This window comes from Platalea leucorodia, assembly GCF_965183815.1.
Source record: "Platalea leucorodia genome assembly, chromosome: 9".
Taxonomy (NCBI): Eukaryota; Metazoa; Chordata; class Aves; order Pelecaniformes; family Threskiornithidae; genus Platalea; species Platalea leucorodia.
In genome coordinates this window covers 29,635,207-29,657,432 of record NC_138831.1, presented here as the reverse complement: position 1 = coordinate 29,657,432, position 22,226 = coordinate 29,635,207, and the positions used below count along the sequence as shown (strand labels likewise).

Sequence of the window (22,226 nt, the reverse complement as noted above, 5' to 3'; positions counted from 1 at the left end):
GCCCAGGGAGAAGAAAAGCGAGGAGGTGCGTGGTTCTCCTCAGGCCGCAGCCTTGCCAGGAGCAGGAGGGTCTCCGCTATCCTGCCCGCAGCGCCCCTGAGGGGACCGCAGCCTGAGGCGGAGCCCCCAGCGCCGGTGCGAGGCCCGGGCAGCCCGCCGGCAGCTCGGCGCCTCAGGAGGGGGAGCGGCAGGCGGGAAGCCGGGGCCGCCCGTGGCGCCGAACGGGGGGAACGGCGGCAACATGGCGGCGGAGGGGGGCGGGCGGGCGGCGTGACGCGTGACACCACCCCCGCCCCGCACACCCCGCGCCGCTCTCGCATCGCCCCCCGCCCCCGGCAAATCTCGCGAGAGGTGGCGGCGTCGCCGCGAGAGCGGGCGCTGCGCTGCGGTAGGAGGTCGGCGGAGAAGGACGGAGCCGGAGCCGCTTCGCTCCCGCCGCCGCCGCCCGCCGCACCCCCCGCCGCCCCCCTCCTCCTCCTGCTTCCCCCTCCCCGGCCGCGGACAGGAGGATGCCGCGTTCCGGGCCGCTCCCCGCCGCCCTCTCGCTGCTGCTGGCGACGGCCGCGCTCCTGCCGGGACCCGCCGCGGCGCAGAACGGTGAGGGCGGCGGGGCGGGGCGGGGGGGGCCGCGTTGCTACGGGGGCGGCTGGTTGCTACGGGGGCGGCTACGGTGGGGGACGAGGGTCAAGCGGGGGACGGACCCCGGGCTCCGCGGCCGCCCCCTGGGCCCGGGGAGGGGGAGCCCCGACCCCGGGTTTGGGGGGGAGCACCCCGTGTTTTCGGGTCCCTCAGGGAAAGGGGGGGCTGGCAGGGCCGCGCCGCCGCGGTTTCTCCGCCCCCCCCCCCCCTTCTCCTGAGGCGTCTCGTGCTGCCGGTAAAATGGAACATCTCCTCCCGCCTACTAAACCTGCATCTGCCGGGCTGCCTTAAATCATTTATAATGCAATAAAACCGTAGTTCCTTAGCAACTAAAGAGGTCCTCTGATAGGAGCGTAGAAGAAGAAAAAAAAAAACCTTCTTTCTTCCTTGTAGGATAGCATGAGCTAAATCTAGCGCGGCATGCCTCCTCCCTGATGAGTTTGCAGCCAAGTGCATGACAATTAGTGGCAGAACGAAGCGGGGCCAAGAGGCTGGCCTAACAGAGTGCGAGCCTCCTGCTTCAAGGAAGGTCCTGCAGCGCTCATAAAAATGCACGTCTTATCGTGCCATCGGAAGGAGAGGGCGAGCCGTGAAGGCAGGTTTTATCTGCTCCAGAAGTGCCTGAGCACGGTCTTTCTGGAGCGGCTTCTTGTGCAGCATCATGGTGAAACTAATGTCAGCAATGCTTTGGCCTGTAAATGCTGTGAAGGGCAGGGATCTCGGCTCACAAGAGACGCTGGTTTAGGTGCATTGGGAAAATTTACCTAGAAGGGAGGGATACCTTACTAATATACCAATCCCACACAAGGTTTCATCCTTCTTTCTCTCTCATTCCTTTCTGCTCTGCAGATATTATTCAGTCCTAGCGTTTTCCTTCCATTGAGGTGAATTTTGCCTTCCTTCAGCTTTGTTGGCTATTTGCTCTAGAAGAAATGTTGAGGGTTTCAACATATTTGACAATGATAGGAGAGATGTAGATGAAAGAAATAACGTCCCAAAGATCCCAGATCAGAATTATTGCCTTAGTATGTGCAGATTTTGCATCCTGAAACCAGAACTGAGCCTCATGTCTGTTAACCAAACAGAAGCGGCTTTGGCATCCACGCTATATGAATGAAAACTGTAGGCTTTCTCCAATATGAGGGACTTTTTGTGGAGCCTAAAAGATTCTGGGCAAATTCCACTGGAGTTCAGTGGGAATTAGGGACCTGATTTCCGTGAGCTCCCAGGAACGTGCTAGTTGGGCTGACTTGTGGATAAAGTCTGGTTGTCTGTTGCAGAGATGCTGTCTGCTTCCTGTGATAGCTGTGCCATGTGAGCATCTTCTTGGCAGGCTTAATCTGCCTGTGCTGTGTTTCCCTTATATTTGGGTGAAGCGAGGTGAGCAGTCTTCTGACATGCAAGTTAAATGGGTTGTGTGCCTGAAGCTGTTCCTGTGCAGAGTTAGCAGGCAAGGTGTCAAATGCTGGCAGCTGGTATAACAATTCCAAGTAGCTGGTTGGTAGGCAGTGCAAACATTTGTTTTTTGACAGTAGTTATATGTCTGGAGGTCAACAGTGAAATAAATTTTGGGTATAGATGGAAGGGTTTAGCCTTTCTGTGTCTTAATCATGAGTTCAGTTCCTGACATGAAGCTAACAAAGCAGTAACAGATCTTGGCACGAAGTGAGGCTGCAGACCCTGGGTGTGTCCTGAAAACTCAATTTTTATTTGGTTAACTAGGGTCATCCAAGCAATTAAGTGGTAAGGGAGGCTGTGAGTATCTGTGCTGCTGTAGGAGTTTACACAGGTGAGTGAAAACCTACTTGGAAAGAAGTGGAACACTTTCAAGCCAAGTGAAAAGTGGAGGTCCTTCTGAATAAGGTTCATTGCTGCTGTTGGATCCTTACTCCAATTTGAATGCTGTTGTAACAGAGGGAAATGAATTTAAAGATTGTAGGCCCTGCCACAGAGGAACTGTTTTCTTTCCATAAATAATGGCCAATGAGTCGCTTAATGAAACAGAACAATTCCTCTTTTACTTTGGCATGAAGAATAGGTACAGCCATTTCCTGAACTACTTCTCCTTGTAAGTCATGAGAAAAATTATGTTGTGGTTTGAACAGGCATGTGCAAGTAAGTCAGTGACAACTCCTTTAAAAACAAAACATATCTAACACATAGGTGTGTGCTCTGAAGGTATATGGAAGGATCCCAAAGTGTATATGCAAGAATTGCATTATTTATTATTGATATGGAGCTGTCACTGTAGTGAAAGGTGATAGTCCAAGAGCTGTTGAACGTACAGTAACACCACGTGAGTTTATGATGATAAAGGAATGGTAAGGTATGTGTTGAAACTGCAGGGCAGGTCACCACTCACCTGGCACAGAAAATGCCCAGTGGAATCCTGAGTGTCTGTGGGAAGCAGCCTTTTTTCTACTTCTGACAGAGATCAGTGTGATTTTTCCAGAATTAATGTGATACAGGATATTTTGAATCAGACTCACCTATAGATTTAAGCTTACTAAAACTGTAAGTAGGTTTTTGTCACTTGTATGGATTATTTTTAAAGCTCTTGCATAAACACCTAAAGATCACAGAAAAATTTGCATGTCAGAAATTTAACTTTTCCTGAGTACTGTTCTGAGAAACTTGTCAGGTTCTTGGAGGCTGTGTTTCTGATGCACGCTAGGTAATCACTTGTATGCAGAGCATAGTTTAGATGAAGTGGCAGAAAGGAGGGTTAGAAGAGAGGTGAGGAAGCATGAGGAGGAACAGCTGGAAAAAGCCAGTCTGTCAAGAAGATCTGTGTTAAACCTGTAGTTTCCAACTGGTGTTTGTTGGAAAATAACTTTAGCGCTTCAAAACAGACAGCATCCTCCTTATGGAATGGTGCTTGACTTGCTGTTTGGTGATGAATAACATGCCTTTTCCAGTTGCTGTTTTCTAACCTTTGCAATATCTCTGTTTCTCCAGCTGCTTGTTTAAAAATAAAGACTTCAGTGTACTAATACTTTCACCTTAGAGTGTTTGGATTTAAAGGAGCATGGCTGTATATTTACTGTTGTCTAAAATAGATGCTTGGACTGTCCCCATGAAATCTGCATTGTTTCTTCAGCACACCAACATGTGAGTTGAATTGCTAGCAATTTTTCAAGTTCTTCCCTTTTCAGAGCTTTGGTCTGGTAAAGTGTGCTGAAAACCAGACTTTATCATGTATTGTGTAGAGGAGGAAATTCTTAAACATCACATTTTTAAAACTGTGAATGCTGACTTCATAAAATTGTTTGGGTTATTCAAAGCCAGACATAAGTGGAAATAAAAACAAGTTAGGTGGAACTTATTTAGCTCTGCTCTCTTCATCTTCTGTTTGGATGAATGAGAAGGAACTGACTAGCTGGCTAAAAACAGAACTTTTCTGTTGGCAGAAACCAGTATAGAAATGACCATAAAATCAGGAAAGAGTGGCTCCTTAAAATGAGTTTCTTCTTAAAAGAGCAAGTGAAAAACTTTCCTTTTATCCTTGTAATGCTATTTCTGACTGCTGATTCTCATCCTTTTTGCACTGATTGTATTCTGACAAGACTTTAATGGTCCCCAGATAAAACTAAGAAACAGTTTCATGCAGCATTTATGGAGTGTGAGTGTGGGCTGAGCCTAAAGGAAAACGTTCAAAGTTCTGTTCTCTTTCCCACCATTGCTATTCTCCTTCCTCCTACAACTCCCGCATAGGAAACTTCAATACAAGCAATATGACTAACAGGTATACACTCGAAAATGGCAGCGAATTCTGACAGATCTCAGCTAACAGGTAAAGAGGCAATAACTGCTAGTACTGACATTTCAAACAATAGTTTTAATTATGTCGAGAAACAATTCAAAGGGAGGGACTCAGTGGAACTACTTTTCAATGATGAAATACACTGAGAGCGTTAGCTGTCCTTACAACATACTGCTGTATGAAGACTACTTCTTGTTACATTCATGAATGAGGTGCATTCTCCCCTTCACAATGAGCTGTTTCTTTTGCTGTAAGTACTACTTTAGAGAAGGCAATTGTAAAAACTTGCATTGTAAAGGACAATGCTAGCCTGTGATTCATCCTTAGGTTGTAAAGCCAAAGCATTCAAACTCTTAACTTGGGAGTGCTGGAGGTGCTGCAGCTCCCACTGATGAACCTGTTAAGGTTGAAAGTCAGGTAAACTGTTTCTGCTTACCTATTAGCTGGAAAGATCTTCTGTAAATCTAACCTAAACCTGCTTTCCTATGGTTTTAGGCTTTTTATTCTTTTTATCTATGCAATTTAGAGTGGGGAGGAGGGTGTTACCTTCTCATCAGCAATTACTTTCTGTACTTCTCCAGGTTAATTGTCAGGGTTGTTCTTGATAAGTTGCATTTTCCTGGCTGTTCCTGGTGCTCTTCTGCGGATTTTCTTCAGTCACGTTTTCTGGAGTGTGATGTGTAAAACTGGACACGCTTCCAGTTGGGACCAGACCAAGGTTCAGTGGAGTGGAAGGATCACTCAATGTGTCTTGCATATGGCATTCCCGTTTGCATCACAAGACAAATGATTTCTTGCAGTAAAACATTTTTGACTCATGTCCAGTGGGATTCTTTGTGGTGGTCAGATCTTACATTGGAGGACTGCCGCTTTCCATTCCTTTACTGCCTAAACCAAGTAGTTTTTAGATGTTCTTATTAAGTGGCATGTCACCTACTACTGACGTCTTCCCCCAGTTGTCAAAAGTACTATTTTATCTTCTCAAGCACCCACCCTTACTTTTTAGCTTGCTTTGCTTTTATCAGCTTAAAAGATCCTCTAGCCCCTCATCAGTCTTATTTCATTCTGTTTTCCATCTACTTGTTCATGTACTGTATCTCATAAAAAACACGCACATGGTACACCAAGCTACGTTAATGAGATTTTATTTTTGGTTATGAGGCTCTTGTATAGGGCAGTATTAAAAGCTTTACTAAAATTAGGAAACCTGCGTCTGTTCTTTCTCCTCTGGAGTCACCTTTGGTTTTTGTTAACTTTATCGTAGGAGGTCAGATTGTCATGGGCAAGTGGTATCAAACCACAGGTAGGCGATGCAGCTCTGTTCTTCCCTCCCCCAAGCCCATTTTTGAGCACTTCCAAGCAGTTTTCTTCGGTTCTTCCTGGAGACTGGAATTGGACTGACTGGTCTGCGATTCCATGGTCTTTCCATTTTAAACATAGGCACTGTCTGCCCTTTTCCATTCACTCATCTTCTACAAGTACTGAAGGAGTTGAATTAAACCCAGCAGCTTGACACCCCCAACTTTCCAAAGCAACCTGTAATCTCGTTTTAGAGCTCTTCCCCGAGACAGTTTATCACTATGATCATCCTTTTTTTTGAATGGCATATGTGATGGCAGGAGCTCCTTCCAGTCTTTTCCATGCACCTGAGATTTCTGCCCACACCAAAGTTGTGCTGAGGTTGTTTGCAGAAACCCACCAGTGGTTAAGGTGCTGCTCCTGCTGCTGGAGCCAGGGGCTGAATGTGCAGATTTACTATCTGATACTGCACACAGATGCTTGAGCACAGCCTTTGCGTGTTCAGTCAAACTTCTTAAAACAAGCTGCTTATCTACATTTCATAATGATTGTAGTGACTTGTGATTTTTTTTTTTTTTTTTTTTTTTTTTTTGGTTAATGCTAGAATATTAGAAACCTGACTTGTGTAAAGTTGGAGGAGGGAGAATGGCTGTTAAAACATAACTCAGGAGTTATCAAAGCTCTGTATTAAATATAATATCCAGTTGTTCAAATTGTGATAATTATCTGAAATGTTATTTGTGTGCCTTTCAAAAAAAAAAATCTTACTTAGTATGTTAAATTTATTTTCACTCTAAATTAAACACTTTTTTGATGTCTTGTACTACATGGTCTTTTTTTGGTGTTGAAGGAGATTCAGTCTAAAGTAAATGTAATTTCAACCTGGACTGAATGTCTGTATCTGTGTCAAAACTTGAAAGTATTTATCCCCTAGTAAGATAACTACTGTAGACTTTTAAAAATTTATGCCCTGTTGATAAGCTTGAAGCTTATTTGGGTCATCCGTGTGGTTGAAGTCACCACCACTTACGCACTGACGCAAACTCATTCAAGAAAAAAAACAGTAACTTTTGAAGCTGTGAAGGGTTCTTCATCATCTGTTGTCAGAAGCTGTAGATCTCTGCTATAATTAATAATGAGAAGGTTTTTGAGAGCAAGATATGGTTTTTGGGGGGGTGGGGTGGGTGTTGTTTGTTCCTGTTCAGAACGGAGTGGAAAACAGCACCAGCGTCTCAGTGTAGTATTTTGGCTGCTGGAAGGTGTGTATGCGTGGGGGAAAGTGCGAACAGTGGGCTCTGATCCTGGGAATCAGATTTTGAGTAAATATGACCCCCAAGGGCACACTGTTGAAGAGCTGTAGGGTAGGAGAGCCTTTGTGCTTTTCTTAATGGCTTTGATGTTGAAATGGGGTAGGATAGCAGAGATCTTTGCTTTGCAGCTGCTTTTGAAGGTGTGAAGAAGAGGCATTGTGTCTGTCTTCCACTCTTCTGAGGTGTAGGTGGAACTTCAGTATGTAAGATGGAGTCTCAGGGACACAATGTTTACATCAACTGTGTTAGCTTTTGGTATCAGGTTGGAAGCCTTTTGATACATTAAAGAAAAAGCAGGGGCGGGGACGTTCTGAAAGAAAAAATTTTCCAGATGAAGAGTGAAATGCCCAAGACAGTAGGTGACTAGCTAAATGGATGTGCACTGTGAGACCTTTTTGTAGAGGAAAATTAGATCATAATGTCCTGTTCTTGTTGGAATAAAGAAAAAAAGAAGGTCTTAGATTGCTCTAATTCGTATAGGCTTGTTTTACATTGCATGTTTTAAAATGCCAGATTAATGAATCTATTGAGCCAAAGTGCTACTTAGTGTAGCTACTTACTACTTCCCACATTTTGTGAATTATTGCTAGCTTTGAGTGCACATAGGGGTCATGGTGGCTCTCCCTAAAGCTTGTGTGTTTGTTTGGAAACCTAAACTATAAATGCATTTTCTAACAGGCGTATTAAAGACATGAGAAAATAAGAGGAAGGGGAATATAATGGACTAGAAAAGGGAAGGTGTGAAAAGATGCAATCCGTCTAAAACTTCAGCAGTAGAAGTGGGTGAAAAAAAGGATTTAATTCTGGGAAGTTGATAAAACTGACAAAGAATATATATTAAATTAAAAAAGGGAAAATTGAGCTTCAGTGCCTAGAAAAGAGCTTGACAAGGATTTTGGCAATGCGGTAGGCTCCCAACAGACATCATGGCAAACCAAAGGCAGCCCGAAATAATTCGGTGAAGGCGTACAGCAGGAGTTTGAAAAAAACAGATGCTTGAGTGCATTTTTAAAAAATGAGTAGATACCATATTGACTGATCACTCTTGGATTTTTTTTTTTTTTTTGGCCTAGTTTGTTAGAAAAGCTTTGTGGTAGTTAACTAGGATAATCTACCTTAGCAGGTTCAAGTTGTAAATGTAGAAGTATTTTAATTCCTGTCATATTCATTCAAAAGTCCTAATAATGAATTAAGTGATGCTAAACTGGTTTAAATGCAGTTATAAATTGGAGTTCAACTGCACTGTTTCTGTTAGTCTTGTTAAATTCATGCAAGTGTTGTAATGTTAAGCTCTTGTCTTTCCGTGATGCTAAACATAATTTGTAATGACTGACATAAGTATTCAAAATATTACATGATACCTTCTTGCTTGAGGAAAATCTGAAATGAATATTACAGTCCAGAGCTTAAAAGAGCAACGAAGATTGCATCAGAGATGGTCGTGTAAGTTAGAGTTGCTTGGCTTGGAAAGGAAAGGAAGGTGCCTTGATACAGGATCTGAGATTGTGAAAGACATCATGAGAATTGGATATGGGTGGGGGTTTTTTTCTGGTTTTTTGCTTTGTTTTGCCTTTTTTTTTTTTTTTTTTTTTTTTTTTTAAATCTCAGTGCAGTAAAGGATAATTACTAGAACTGTAGTTAAGAAGGACAAAATAAACACTACGTGGGGATTACTTTGATCTGTGATACATAGCTTTCCATGGCACCGTGAAAGCTGGTCTCTTGTCTTGGGCACAAGACTGGCAAGATTAGCTAGGCTACTGTGTGTGCGAGGGTTAATTTCCCCTGAATTATTGGTGGGGTGAGGGTAGCCTGGTGGTAAAAATCCATAGTGTTACAGAAGACGGACTGATTTTAATTCCCAGTTTGAGCAGGTTAGAATCATTGTTACCAGGAGGTAAAGTAGGGTGACAGAGCAAAGAATTAGAAAATCCATAACACACAGTTTTGCAATATGTTGTTGATCTTGCATTCTATATATCTTCAAGCAAGGACAGCAAATTTCTGTTTGTTGTACTTTTAATTGTTAATTTCTGCTTGAGGTATTCTAACCTGTATGTACAGATAGTGTGCCTAAAGCAACGTTTCGCAGGGAACTTAATACCATTTCATCCTCTCTCCTTTGCTTTAAGCATCCAAGGTTGCAAGCAGCTGACTCCCACTCTCACATTTTATACTATTACATATCTCTGTGATTTTTATAGAAGTGTGATGACGTATTAATTCACATTTTGGGGTCTAGTTTGAAATGAGAAAAACTTATATCACAGTATGCAACTTGAAATACTTGTTATTTCCGTATATCAAACTAGAAAACTTGTAAAAATTCTGTTCTAGATGCAAAATCTATGCATACAATTCTTCAGATATTGAGGAGCTTTGCAGGAGGATCAGTCTCTTCCAAAATTAAGATTTTTACAAGTCGACAAAACTTATCACAGCAAAATTTTGTAATTGGTCTTAATAATAAAGTGCGTGCTGGGGCGTTGTGTGAGAGGAGGAAGTCTTTAACTTCTGGATCCTCACTGGTGGGAATGCCTGAAGTTTGAGACCTCAGCAGATGCTGTCCTCTGCCACTTCAGGCTGCCACCCCATACCACTGATTTTTACTCTGTGCAGTCCTGTGTAATCTTTATCTAGAAAGGTGGTGTTACAGCAGAAAAAGTTTGAAAACCGTCCTGTTGAGGTTTGAGGAGGGAGTTACAAGAGGTTGAGATCAAACAAGGCCACAAGTAAATGACATGGAGGAAATAAATATATATTTATGTATATATGTGTGTATATACAGCAAGTCTGCTGAATTTAGTATAGTAAGAAATATGGTAACAGGATGTAAAAATTGCAGTTTTAAGCCAGATAGTCACCAAATAAGCAAACTTTTATTATAAGCGTGATGCATTATCCTGTGTTTCTCGAGTTTGTGGCTGAAGACTTTCAATGTAGGCTCTATCAGGCAGCTTAATTTACACTTGTGATAGATTACCTTAATGACTCTAGGAAATAAATAGGAAGCTCAGAATTTGGAGATATTGTTTTATTCAATGTTTGCATATGGTAAAACAAGTTCTGCAGCAAACTTCTTCCTCTTGTTATGACTGCCAGGCTACATAAACAGTGAGTTCAGCAGTTAGTTGCTGTTGAGGCTTACCGCTTCACCAGAAGAGAGTTGCCTTGGGGAAGTGTTTTCAAAATCCTGAAGCAGCTGAACATCAAGGTTTTGTGACTCAGAGCCAGTCTGCACCTGGTCTTTTCAAGTCTCCTCTGGATGGACTCTTCCATATTTATGTATCTTGGGAAGCTGGGGCTTGCCTGGTCTGGCTGTTTTTTTTGTTTTGTTTTTTGTTTCTCCCCACCAGCATGAAAATGCTGGGGGGGGGGCAGGGAGGGGGGCGGGAAGTCTGACAAAGTGAGCAGGGCTGTTACTGGCTGCTATGCTGTGTATGACCCCCAAAAAAAGTTGCATTTCACAAAATTGTCTTCTCTCCCTTCTACTGTATTTGGGCTTGTGTTTCTGTTGATGACTGGCACCCATCATATAATGCTTTAGACTGTATTCACCTTTGGATTTACCCCCTGCAATGTAAGTGATGTCACCTCTGACTCTTGTACTTTTGGAAGTATTTGAGCTTTATCCTATTTGTACCAATTCTTCCTTTATGCAGAAGGGTTGGGAACGATGCTTGAGTACCTGGCTGTAACCATTCAGTACTGTGAAAGGTTTTCTGCTTGTTGTCAAACATGATGGTGGTATAAATGTTTTAATTTCCATATTTGTGTTTAGATTGGTTACGGTGCAACTCTCCCCATTTTTCCCCCTGTAACTTTGACCGGGAGGGCAGCATGTGGTAATGCAGCGCTCCCTTCCTGGCTGTTTGCTTCCAGAAACAAACTGCCTGAAGTGGACAGGACAGTTTGGATCTCTCCCCAGTTTTGAGGGTACTGAACCTAATATGAGACTTAGATATACAGTATCGATGGTTTGCTTTCAGATTTAATTTGTTAAATTTTTAACTGACAGGTTTTTCAGCACTTCGCTGCAAGTTCTGTAGTGCTCAGTAGCAACTTATGGTCTCACTTAAGGGTACAAGATAGTTTTAAGCAAAGCTGCATGTTTTGGGTCTCAGGCTCCTGAAGCTGCTATTTTTAGCAATACCAGGATCAATTTAGTGACCCCAATCTTAAGCCATATGGAGTAAGAGGGGGGGGGGGAAGCCAGTTTTAGTTTCTAGGAAGGGAGCTAGTTGGGAGAATGGAGCAAAAATGACAGGACAGAGAGAAATAGCTTTTAAGGAGCTATAAATAACAGCCAAGGCAGGAACTGTAAAAGGGCATGGTACTGCTTAGAGTATTCTCTTTCCCTGTACACCTCCATCTTCATCTTCTCAAATCTTGCTTTAAGTAGATACGATAGGGTGTGTGGCTTTTTAGTACACAGTAAGTGTCCATGAGTTATAGTTGTTTGTCAGTGGCCTACATCTGTGTTTTTCAGCAAAACATTATTGCATTCTTTTTTGGTGTCCCTTTATTTATGCCTCTTCTAGGCAGCAAATTAGCTGCAGAGATGATTTATCCTATTAAGAGCACCTACCAAATGTTAACCTGGCATTGGCTGCCCGGTCACTACCAGTATGAGTGTGCCTTGTCCTGCGTTGCTGCTCTCCTGTTTTGGGGCTTCAGTGTGACAAAAAGTGGATTTATAGTTCCCAAAGGGCTTTCTAAATATTATACTGTCGTCCTCTTTTTGCAAACTGAACCAGAGCTCTTGCTTCTCAAAGATGGAAAATTACTAAATAAAACTTTTCAGTTTCTTTGTGGAAATGTAAACTTGGTCTAAGATGGCAATGAAAACATCACCTCTGGTTTAGGAAGACCCTCAGCAGCAAACTCTTGAAGGCTGGCAGAAGATCACTGCACGTTTGCCCTGTTCGTACATTCTTGCCATGACCACCGCTGTTAAAGGCCTACTACAGAATACGTTCTTTCAGTGCTTTTGTCTGGTCTCTAGTAAGGTATTTAAAAAAATATCTTTTAATGCTGTTATAAAATGACTGCACAATTGAATGTGGTCTTTGGTTCAAGAGCATGTGAAAGACTTCTTAGTGTCATCATCATGTTGTTAAGTATGACAGCTCTTTAACAGTGCTGTGATATTAAATAGAAGGGAGATGATTCAAATTAGATTTTAACCAAATTGTTTAGGTCACCATTTATACTCTCTCAAACACCAAAAAAATCTCTAAAATGTAGTTAAACACTCTTAAATATTTATCTCAGCTGTGGGTCTGCATTCCCTGCTGTCTTGAGTAGGCTGGACTTGACTTCTCCTCATGGTTCAGACGTGCTGGATCTTGCCACTGACTTCTGTGTAGTACTTTTTTTTTTCTTTCATATCTCATCAGTTTTATAGTGAAGTCATCTCAAACTCTTGCCTTTCAAGCTTCTAGTTTTCACTCCCATCAAGCTATCTGCATAAATGCATTGTATCGGTGACGTGGTGGTACTGCTGCTGACTTCAAAAAAAATCTGAAGAATTTCTGAATTAATGTTTAAAGACTGCTTAGCGAACTGTTAGGGGGCTTCACTTCTTTCATTCTTGCAGAAGCCTTATAGCAGATACAGTTTGGGTTGTTCCCCGCCCCCCCCCCCCCCCCCCTTAGCATTGTTAGCACGATATAGTTGTTTTGTTCAGTATAAAGAAGAAAATTTACAAAGAAACAGGTTTCTCTCAGTATTTTATGTCAGCTCCCTTTTATGCTGCCTACTTGAAGAGTCCAAATTGGCTTGGCCCTTAACTGGATTGCTGCTTTTGCTGCAAAAGAAACAGGAGTAGGGGAGCCTTTGGGCAATCAGCGCAGGAGGGCTCCAAGTTGTGTTTAAAGCTGTAAGCCTGACTCTCTTAGTTAGAAAACCCAGAAGCTCAAAAATGGATGCCTTTAACCACAACTGGCATTTTTTGGGTTTTGTTGCCCTTCAGCACATAACTGGTGTGAGGCGTGGGGATAAAGTCAGGAGGTCTCAGTGGCTCAGCTCCCTGTGATGAGGAGCCTTTGGCTGCAGGAAGGTGACTTCTGCCTGTGAGTAATCACCAGTTAGGCTTGCATTAATCTTGGCTGATACTGAGTAATCACCAGTTAGGCTTGCATTAATCGTGGCTGATACTGAACTTGAATTTCATCTCATAAACAGCGATATTTGATGCTGTAGAGGAGCTGCCCTCAAGTTTATTTTTGTACCAATAATCTAAGTGGTGTTGGTAGGCCATGTGAGATCAAACCCCCGGTCCAAGGAAGGATCTGATTTATGACGTAACCCTGATGCAGCTGTGTGTACTGGCACAAAGTGGTGGGAAGGCCAAGGCTATTTCTATTGGCACGTCCTGTATACGAGTGATAAGTGTTGCTAGACAACTTGATGTGGATGTTTGAGTTAGCAAACCCTCCCTGTGGACAAAGGCATGTCCTTAGAGTAAGAGACACGTCAAAACAGGGAGAAGCCAAACTGCGCTGTTGAAATGGCTTGGGGAAAAATATTATTAAAAAATGCAACTCGGAACAAGCATCTCTCAATTTGCGAAGGAGCATAAATCTGGCAAGCAAATTGTGGCATCCCTGCTACATTTTAATACATTTCCTTCCTGCCTTCCTCTTCCCTGTAACTGGAATATAATGTGGTGTTCTGGAGAATAGCCTGTCTTTGGGCTGTCCGCTGCTCCTTGTATACACTACATAGCTTGTTTGACCAGGGAGATGAAGACCTGACCTGCTATAGATGTGTTTACTCTGAAGTTAGCAGTTAGTAGGCAGTAATTCTCTCCAGCTACAGAGAGCATAAACTTTTGAAGTAAATAAAGCATCCCTCCTCTAACCCCATCTCCTGCAGTGGTGCCAGTATTTTACATATTGTTATTAGGCAGATCTTGCTCTGTTAAAAGTTGAACTCTGATTTACATTTAAAAATGAATTGTACCTAAAATGTATTGTACCTTCTGCTAATAGCATTTCTTGTGCAGACAGAGGGATTTTTTTTTTTTTTTTCTGAATGATTTGTTCTCAGCCCTGCCTGGGATTGTGTGACCTCTTACGTAATCCAACAGTTCTGTAAAGGGCATTTCTTTTAAAAGGTCAGTGTATTGAAATGTACTGCTTCTTCGTCACAGATGACATGGAGCAGCTCTTACTTCTGCAGAATGCATAAAAGGGGAAAATAGAGGTTTGCCATTCAGTATGTGCTTCTGTATGCTAAAGAGAAATGTAATCAGTCTCCTTTCAAACACAGGTTGTTGGACCAGGAAAGGTCAAAGCAAAATTGAGGAGTACTTTAAACCTTTAGCTCTCTAATGGCATAGTCTGAGGATTTTAAATAATTAATCTGAATGCAAGATATTTTTTGTTATCCTCACCAACATTTTGTAGTGTTTTCAATAGCTTTAGGGTGCAAATCTTGTGGTCTTAAAAATTTTTGAGATCTTTAGCATGCAGGCTTCAGTCACTGTGTTACATGTGAACACTGAACAAGTTTAAATTGCTGTTTGTTGTAACTCAGCTTTTCAGTGTTGTGAAGCAGAATTCCCCCCCGCTTGTTTCCAGGGAGTGGGTTCCTAGTTGTTAACAATTTTTTTTTTTTTTTTTTTTTTTTGGTGCAATATACACGAGCTTTTCTGCTCCTGTGTGTTTTTGCTTTAGAGAAATTCTTGTATATTCCTTGGCTACAACAATAATATTTCGGTAGTGACCTAAAAAAAGGAGTTAAAACAAACAAATCTGGCTTATTTATTTATTTTTTCTCCCTGCATGAATGATTTTAAGTGTTTTGTCCCTAAGTTGTGCCAGGGAGAAGCATAAACAGAAAAGAGAATAATGCCTGCCTTTTCTGAGGATGATGCAAGCTTCATCTTTGGAAAAACCTTAGAGAAACTAGTCTACAAATTCTCCGTGGAAGGAAATCTCTTGTGATAAATGCTTCTTGATGTGTTCCAACCAGCTTCCTGACAGCGTGCGCCCTTTTGAACAACCAGGCATGCAAAAGCAGCATTTGCTACACAATTACCTAGTTTTAAAAAGGCTTGGTGTAGCATCCTGCGCCATGCCAGCATCAGGCAATTCAGTTGATTAGGTTGGGTGCCTGATACCAAGAGCCAGTTTGAGTATTTGTTCTGAAAGTGTCTGTAGATAAGGGGATTTTTTGCCTTCAGATTAGAATAGTTTATAGCTCAAGGTCTTACTAGAGGGAGAGCGTGGCTACTTAGTGAACCTGATTACCACTTATATGTCTGCTTTGAATCCCTAATCAGTTGACTAGAGAATGAAAACTGCCTTAAGTCACTTGACTCTTACATGAACCCTACAATGCCAAGCCCAGGGGAACGTTTTCTAGCCATACATGTAGCATTCAGGAATGTCTTGATAACAAACCTCTTTGGGATTTTAAGATATTTAATATTAAAGACTGGCTTGCATTCTGCTGGCATTGCCCTGAGTTGAGATGCGTGTCCTCTCTGAGGAACGACTTGCCGCTTTCCTGGAATCCCTCAAATGGCTTTGTCATCCACATTTGTTTAAGTGCTGTTATGTAAGGTGTTAGTCTACATGAACTGCCGACTGAAGTTACCCAGACTTGCCTTTTTTAAAGCACGTGATTGAAATGCCACATAGCTAAATGTAATTCTGTTTAGGATGTTGTCTTCTGTGCTACTTGCAATGTACATGAGCTACTCTAAAGATGGCTAGGAGTAGTTCCGGACTGATGTCCTTTAATGGTTTCTTTGAAATATGAAGAAATGTGCTTTTTAAGGCACTGAACAAATGGATGCACTTACTGTTGATCCAGATACCATTAATTGTTTCACAGGCAAGTTGACACGTGCTTCAGACTGATCAGAGCTGGCTTCATAATGTCTCTGTCAATCTATTTTTTTATTTGGAGAGTGTTGGTCCGAGCATTATAAGCAAATAAGCGATCTTCTACACTTCCTATAGAAGAGAATGCTTTAATATCATGTCTGCAGTGATATTTCAAAATGTCTCTCCAACCAGGGTGTCCAAAGCAGAGAGAATCACTTTGAGAGGCTTAGATCTTTCTAGTTTATACTCCTTCAACGCCTCTAAACAGACAGGCTTAAAACAAACAGCAGACTTTCATAATGAAGAAGCTATAAATTGAAAACAGAGCTTGCACTGAGTGGAAAATGAGCTATGATAGGGACTGCAGAACACACTTTAGCCTGTGTAAAAATAGCATCTTTTTACCCCGTGTCTGCTGCTCATGTGTCATCTGAATAGTTAGTTCATACATGTAAAACACTGCTTTAGTTATCAGCACTTTTAAGTCCTTTGCAGAAAAATATAGGAGTCAGTGAGTTATACATCCTTAACAAAGTGAGCAATTAAGTGTTGATACCAAGGTTTGCTTACTGTTTTAAAGTGGAATGTATTTCAGTTTTGTTCCAGTAACTGAGTGAAATACCAAGTTTCCCAGTTGTTTGTAAAAGATTTAAGTCAGTGTTCCAGGTACTTCTTTAGACTATATGCCAGAGAACTAGAACTTTGTTCTTTCCAGCTAAAGAACTAGGAAAAAGATCCACGAACTCCTGCACTTCAAAAGGTGACTATAGCCAGCAGGCTAACATCAATAGGGAGCCTAAATGAGGGAATAGATATTAATTTCTTGTTCTGAACTATTGTTCTCTTGCCGGATGCTCCAGACTTGAATCTGTTTTCATGTCTTCTAGCTTATGGTGTCAAACATACAGGTATGGGGTTGTTGCAAAAGTAAAATTGTAAACACTGTCCACAACTCATGAAATCGTCTGTGAATGAGAAGGATGCCTAGAGAAGGTTTCTGAACCCAAACAGTTTCTATAATGAAAATATATTTGGGGTGAAAGTAATTTCCTGAAATTGGAAGTGTGTAGCTGTAATTGCTATGACATGCCAGTGTCTTTTCTATCAAGTAATGCTTCTGTGAACCATGCTTTGATGTGTTGTTTTCAATGAATTATGGTGACCAAGATCAGTTTTTGCCAATAAAAGTGACCATACAATAATAGTTGCATTTGAAAGTCATTGCGGTGTGAAGTTAAGCATTGCTTTTTTATTCAGAGGAAGCTCTTGAATAAAAGCATCCACAGTGTGAATGTATGTGGGAGAAGATGAATCGGCAGCTCAAGGGCCTCAACCTGATCTAAAGGTTGCTTTAGGGAGGAGGCGGTTGGACCAGAAGACCTTCAGAAATCCTTTCCAGTCTGAATTCTCTGATTTATCACCCGGAAGCTGATCAGTGTGTCCATTCTGCATCTGTGCAGAGAAGTGTCTCTTGGCTACCTGGGGCATATTCTCAGGATGGTCTCACAACAGTGAAGGCTCTGAAACCATTTACTTAAGGACTCTTTGACTTTTGCTTCAGCAAACAAATGAAATTAGTTTGTCCATAAATCTTTTTGCATGTCAAACTAAGCAAGGTTTTCTAATGCACAGAGAAATGAGGAATGTTGGTCTGAATCCAGAAAATGTTAATCCTCATGTCTGTGGACCTGGAGAAAGTAATCCTCAGGTTTCCCTCTCTGTGAAATGAATCTAACACTACATCGTGGGCTCATGCATTTTAAATGATGCTCTCTGGGTAATGTTTTCCTCTGTAGCAAGTCATAGCCTACCTTCAGCTATATAAAGCTCCAAGATGAGATTGCAGGAATTAATTTCATGTATTGCTCCAGTTCCAAGTGTGCTTATAGACAGTATAGGCTCATCTGGATATCCGATACAAATGTCAAGGTGCTGCTTTTAAAGCTACTTCTGTAGGTGGCTAAAGAGTAGGGCAAAGCAGACCAAGAAAAGTAAGGCCAATTTTTTAGTTCGTGGAACTGGTGCGGTGCATGTAGGAGACTACAGCCAAAGGCTGTCTGACGTGATGGTTACCGCTGCAAGGGCAGCTGGTGAGCCATACTCAGCAAAGAGGACAGGGAGTGCACTGTACAACTCAAACCCATCTCTTGCCAGTGAAGTGATCAAGACCAAACCCATTTCTTATCAGTGGTATGATTAATAACCATGCTCTCTAGTGATAAAAGAATGGGAAGCCATCGAACCTGCTAGATGAGAAGTGAAAACAGGCAGGATGCTTTAGCACTTTCCATGGAATTGAGGTGTCTTCACCCTTCTCCTCCAGCTGGCGTGCTGGCTGTCACTTTTTTGTAGATTTGACTAATTTCAAATACTTTGCTTTAGTAAAGGTGAGCATTGGAAAGAAACTAAACATTAATTAGGCTGCCTTTTTTCCATCCTAAATGAAGTAAAAATGCAATACTTGGACAAAGTGATGGTGTTTTTTTTCCACCCTCAAAAAAATTATCACTTAATTAACACCCTTCAGTGAAGAAGAAAAAGGTGTTAATTAGACAGAGTACCAGTTTAAGTAGCAGACACTTGGTGATCAGGTTTTTGAAGCCCGGTTGATGGGTGCAGTGGGAAAATGGAGAGGGAGAGGAGGAGGGCAGCTTCTTATTGTAGTTTTCTTTGATACTCTGATGCAAGTTGTAAGTGAGACTGTTGCCATGTAATAAAGGTGAAAATAAGCTAAAAGGAGGGCAGAGCAAAGCCAGCTGAGAGGCACTTTGTGGACTGCCCAAGATAATTGTGCATTCATATTTTAATTAAGTTTTTTACAGCTAGCACTTAGCTTCATCCCCTTTCCTGAAACTGCAGTCTGCCTCATCATTCATCCTCTGGTCTTCCAACCACACTTTGTACCCCTGAGTCCTGGTGTCACAACCAGACTTGGAAGAAGGTGATTGTCTCTGAGGCAGGACAAATACAGCATTTCAGCATGTGAAGTGTTTGCATCTGGTTATATTATATTCTTACCTTTTGAATCCTCCTAACTGCAGTTTTTTCTTAATTCCACTACAGAAGATCAAGTGATTTATCTAGTCACTCTGAAGCCTGTGCCAGTGATGGTAAAGTTTCACTTCACTTTACCTGTGCGGAGCCTAGGATACTGGGAAAAGCTGGAAGAATTTAAAAAAAAAAAAAAAAAGACCCAGAACAAAACCCAACAGACGGCATAATCCAGAATACCCATTAGGAAAAAGGTGTGAAAACAGTTTAATGAAGAGACCTCACTGAAAGCTTCAACCCTAATGCCTATTTTTGGTGACAGAACTTTGATACCGAGGGTGATGGCATTTGCTAGAGTAACATATAAATATCTCATCTGGAGCATTTTGGATAACACTGGTCTACAGAATATATAAAACTTCGCTTTGGCAAAGATAGTTGGCTTTTTGTTATTCCATTTAGGCAAGGCAGTCCTGAAGGCATGTATTTACAAAAATGAATTGCTCTATATTAGTAAGGAAATTTTTAATGGGTTTTCAGAGACAGAGAAACAAAAAAAGGGCTAGCTTAGCTCTACTTTATTCAGTCTATAAATAAGTGGAATTGCAGGCAAAGCTCTCAACCAATGCACAGAGATAGAATCTCCAGAAGCGTGCTAAAGGCCTGAGAGCAGTGGAGAAGCAGTGAAATACAGACATATGGTGAGCTAACAGGACAAATAGAAAACATCAGCCTCTTGCTGTTTAAATGATGGCTTTCACTGTAAATACAGACAATCTGTAAAACATTCAGTCCCTAAGCAGTCTACATTTTATCTGTGTATTGTGCGTTCATGCTGAAAACCAGGTTTATTTTTGCACTAGCTTTGCAAACTCTCTTTTTTTGAGCTTTGAACCGTGTTTTCTTTCTTCATATAGGTGGAATTCACCACAAGATAAAGACAGGATCAGGACAGGATAGGAGCATTATCTTGCTTGACAGAGATGTGCACTGCTTTGCCCCCGACTGTAAAAATTGCTTTGTTACAGCTGTATTCCTTGTGGTTGAAAACGTCCTTGGAAATACATTGCATTTCCTTCATTTGGGTCACCTTTGTATGTTCTTGTGCCTGTGTCCTGCTTTGAACTGCTCTGATCAGCCCCTTGTGCTCTTGGGCTTCATAGCTTCTTGTTTCCCGATCTTTGCAGACTCCTTTTTCAAGACAGTCTCCTCTTGCTCTTTGATGTTGATGGTTTTATGCTTGTTTTCAGCTTTAGTCTTCATGCTTGATACAAATAAAACCTAGAGAAATTAGTTTGTTCTATGTTGTTAGGGCTTTTTGCAAAACCGGTATTTCATTTAAACCTGGCTGCTTCAGTCTTTCTACCAGGACTGGTTTAACATTTCTTTTCCTCAGCTAGCACTTATCTACATTTTCTTAAGGCAAAACCTAGCTTTATTTCTTTAAACTGCTTTCTTTAGACCAGACTTTAACTTGGGAAGATCAATATTCTCCCTGCTTTGCTTCTCCAGTGCCATTGACATTGATTCTTTTGCAACCAAGTGCATCTTGTGATAAATTTCAGTAACAAAAGGTTATTTAAAGGAATAGCGCAATCGTTTCTGCAACTCAGTTTTGTCAGGTACTGCTTTCTGTATATTCTTAGACTGGCAGATCGCTGCTAGCATATATTATAAGAACTGTTGATCTCTTTATCAAGATCCTTTTTTGTGTGTTCATTCTAGCAGGTGAGGAAGTGGGGAAGCTCTGGTCATTGTGGTACTTGTTTTAAGCTATTCAGGAATTGTCTTTTGTGTCTCTTTTTCATTTGGGCTCCAGCCAAGGTAGACACAAGCTGTTTTACAGGCTTCAGAAGCTGGTCAAAATTATAGTTAAGTATTTCCATGCGCTTCTAATATGTATAAATTTCTAGTTGTATGCTATATTTAATCCTACAGTTACAAGATCATGTCAGCAAGAGGATAAGCCTTGTTCCTTCTCCAAGAGGTACTGGGTTGCCGACTCTTCTCTGGTTTCTGTCAGTGAGGGAAATGGCTGCAGTTGGAAAGGGTGCTGCTGCCGTGTGAAGTTGGAAGGGGTATGCTAGTATGTAAAACTGCGATTCATTTATATGCCAAAGCTGGAAAGTAGCTTGGCTTGGCCTCGCTTACTTTTGGCCGACAGGTAGCTCATAAATATTGGCAGAAGAAAAATAATCTGAAAAGGTGTCTTTCATTGATAAAGCCTCATTAATGAAAACAGGTTTCTCAGCAGTGGTAAAGCTAAGCTTTTATGCTCATTTAAACTCTCCATCTTTAGGCTTCTTGTCCACTCTCCTCTTGTGAACTCTAGATTTATTTAATATGGAGCCTTTCCAGCTTTCTGGCTCAGAGAGTCTGCTGTACATGTTTCTCTTACTGCATATGGAAATTTTTGGCTGCTCTTTTGAATAGCTCTTAGCTTCTACCCCACTCCCAGTTCAAGTGCACCTGTCTTTCAAAATGCGTTTTTTTTTTTTAATCTGGATTTAGTGGTTCTTCACTACAGTACAAATTTTAACATACAGTTTTTGCAAATGTGAAGAGCCCTGCTGTGCACTAGACTTCATTCATCTTTGGCAGAGTTTTATGTAGAGACTAATTTGCTTCTCTAATTTTAAAGCATTAGTCCATTGCTTCCCTCTCACCTTTATCCTCACAATTGGTGGATGAGATAAAATCTTCAATAAACAAATATAACTTCAGAAGTGATTTAATATTATTGACACTTGTTCTTCATTCTGTCCTTCGGGCAGACAACCATCAGTTATTAACAAAAAAAAAATTGGTTGGAAACATAATAGTGTGTTTGAATAGCTACACCTTGTGGACCATCATGCATTCTCTTTCTTGCATTCTGGAACATCATGAAAACTTGTAAAGACCTTGTGACGCATATTTAACAATAGATTTTTCCTGGTTCTTTTAAGCATGATAGCAATTAGCCTTCAAAAAAAAAAATCACAAAACAACACTTTTTATTTTAATGAGGAAATCTCACTGTGTAACAGAATAACTTATTGATGCCTATAAGGAAATAAATACAGCTGTCAATACTATGACAATAGAATAAATTATAATATTAATATGAATATTTTTTTGGAAGCACTGCAAGGTGCTTATTTCTGTTGTACTGGACATTAAGGGGTCACTTAAGATTTGGGCTATTCTGCTATTTCCCATGGGTCTGTATGATCTTAAAGTATGATCTATGGATTATTGCCTCCTTCCTTCACCCTCCCAAGAGCCCTGACCTTTGTGAGCTTCTGAATGTTGGCCACAGTTTGCTCTGCCATTCTGTATGGGGCTGACACTTGCAAGCTGAAGCTGAAAATCATTCTTGCAACCAGTGCTTCCTGCAGTTTA

The 22,226-nt window shown here is 41.4% G+C and overlaps 1 protein-coding gene across 3 annotated transcripts in view; it reads left to right on the top strand.

Annotated features, from left to right (window-relative positions):
• Window positions 1-364: 364 nt before the first annotated feature.
• The window catches only part of NPTN (neuroplastin), a 60,911-nt gene continuing 39,049 nt past the window's right edge, over window positions 365-22,226 (top strand). For 2 of the 3 annotated variants that reach the window (XM_082322424.1, XM_082322423.1), the window contains exon 1: window positions 366-597. In XM_082322424.1, coding sequence (XP_082178550.1) covers window positions 510-597 — 88 coding nt within the window. In that variant the 5' untranslated portion in view covers window positions 366-509. Of the gene's footprint in view, window positions 598-22,226 lie in introns of all 3 variants that reach the window. The other variant, XM_082322425.1, reaches the window with a different exon arrangement.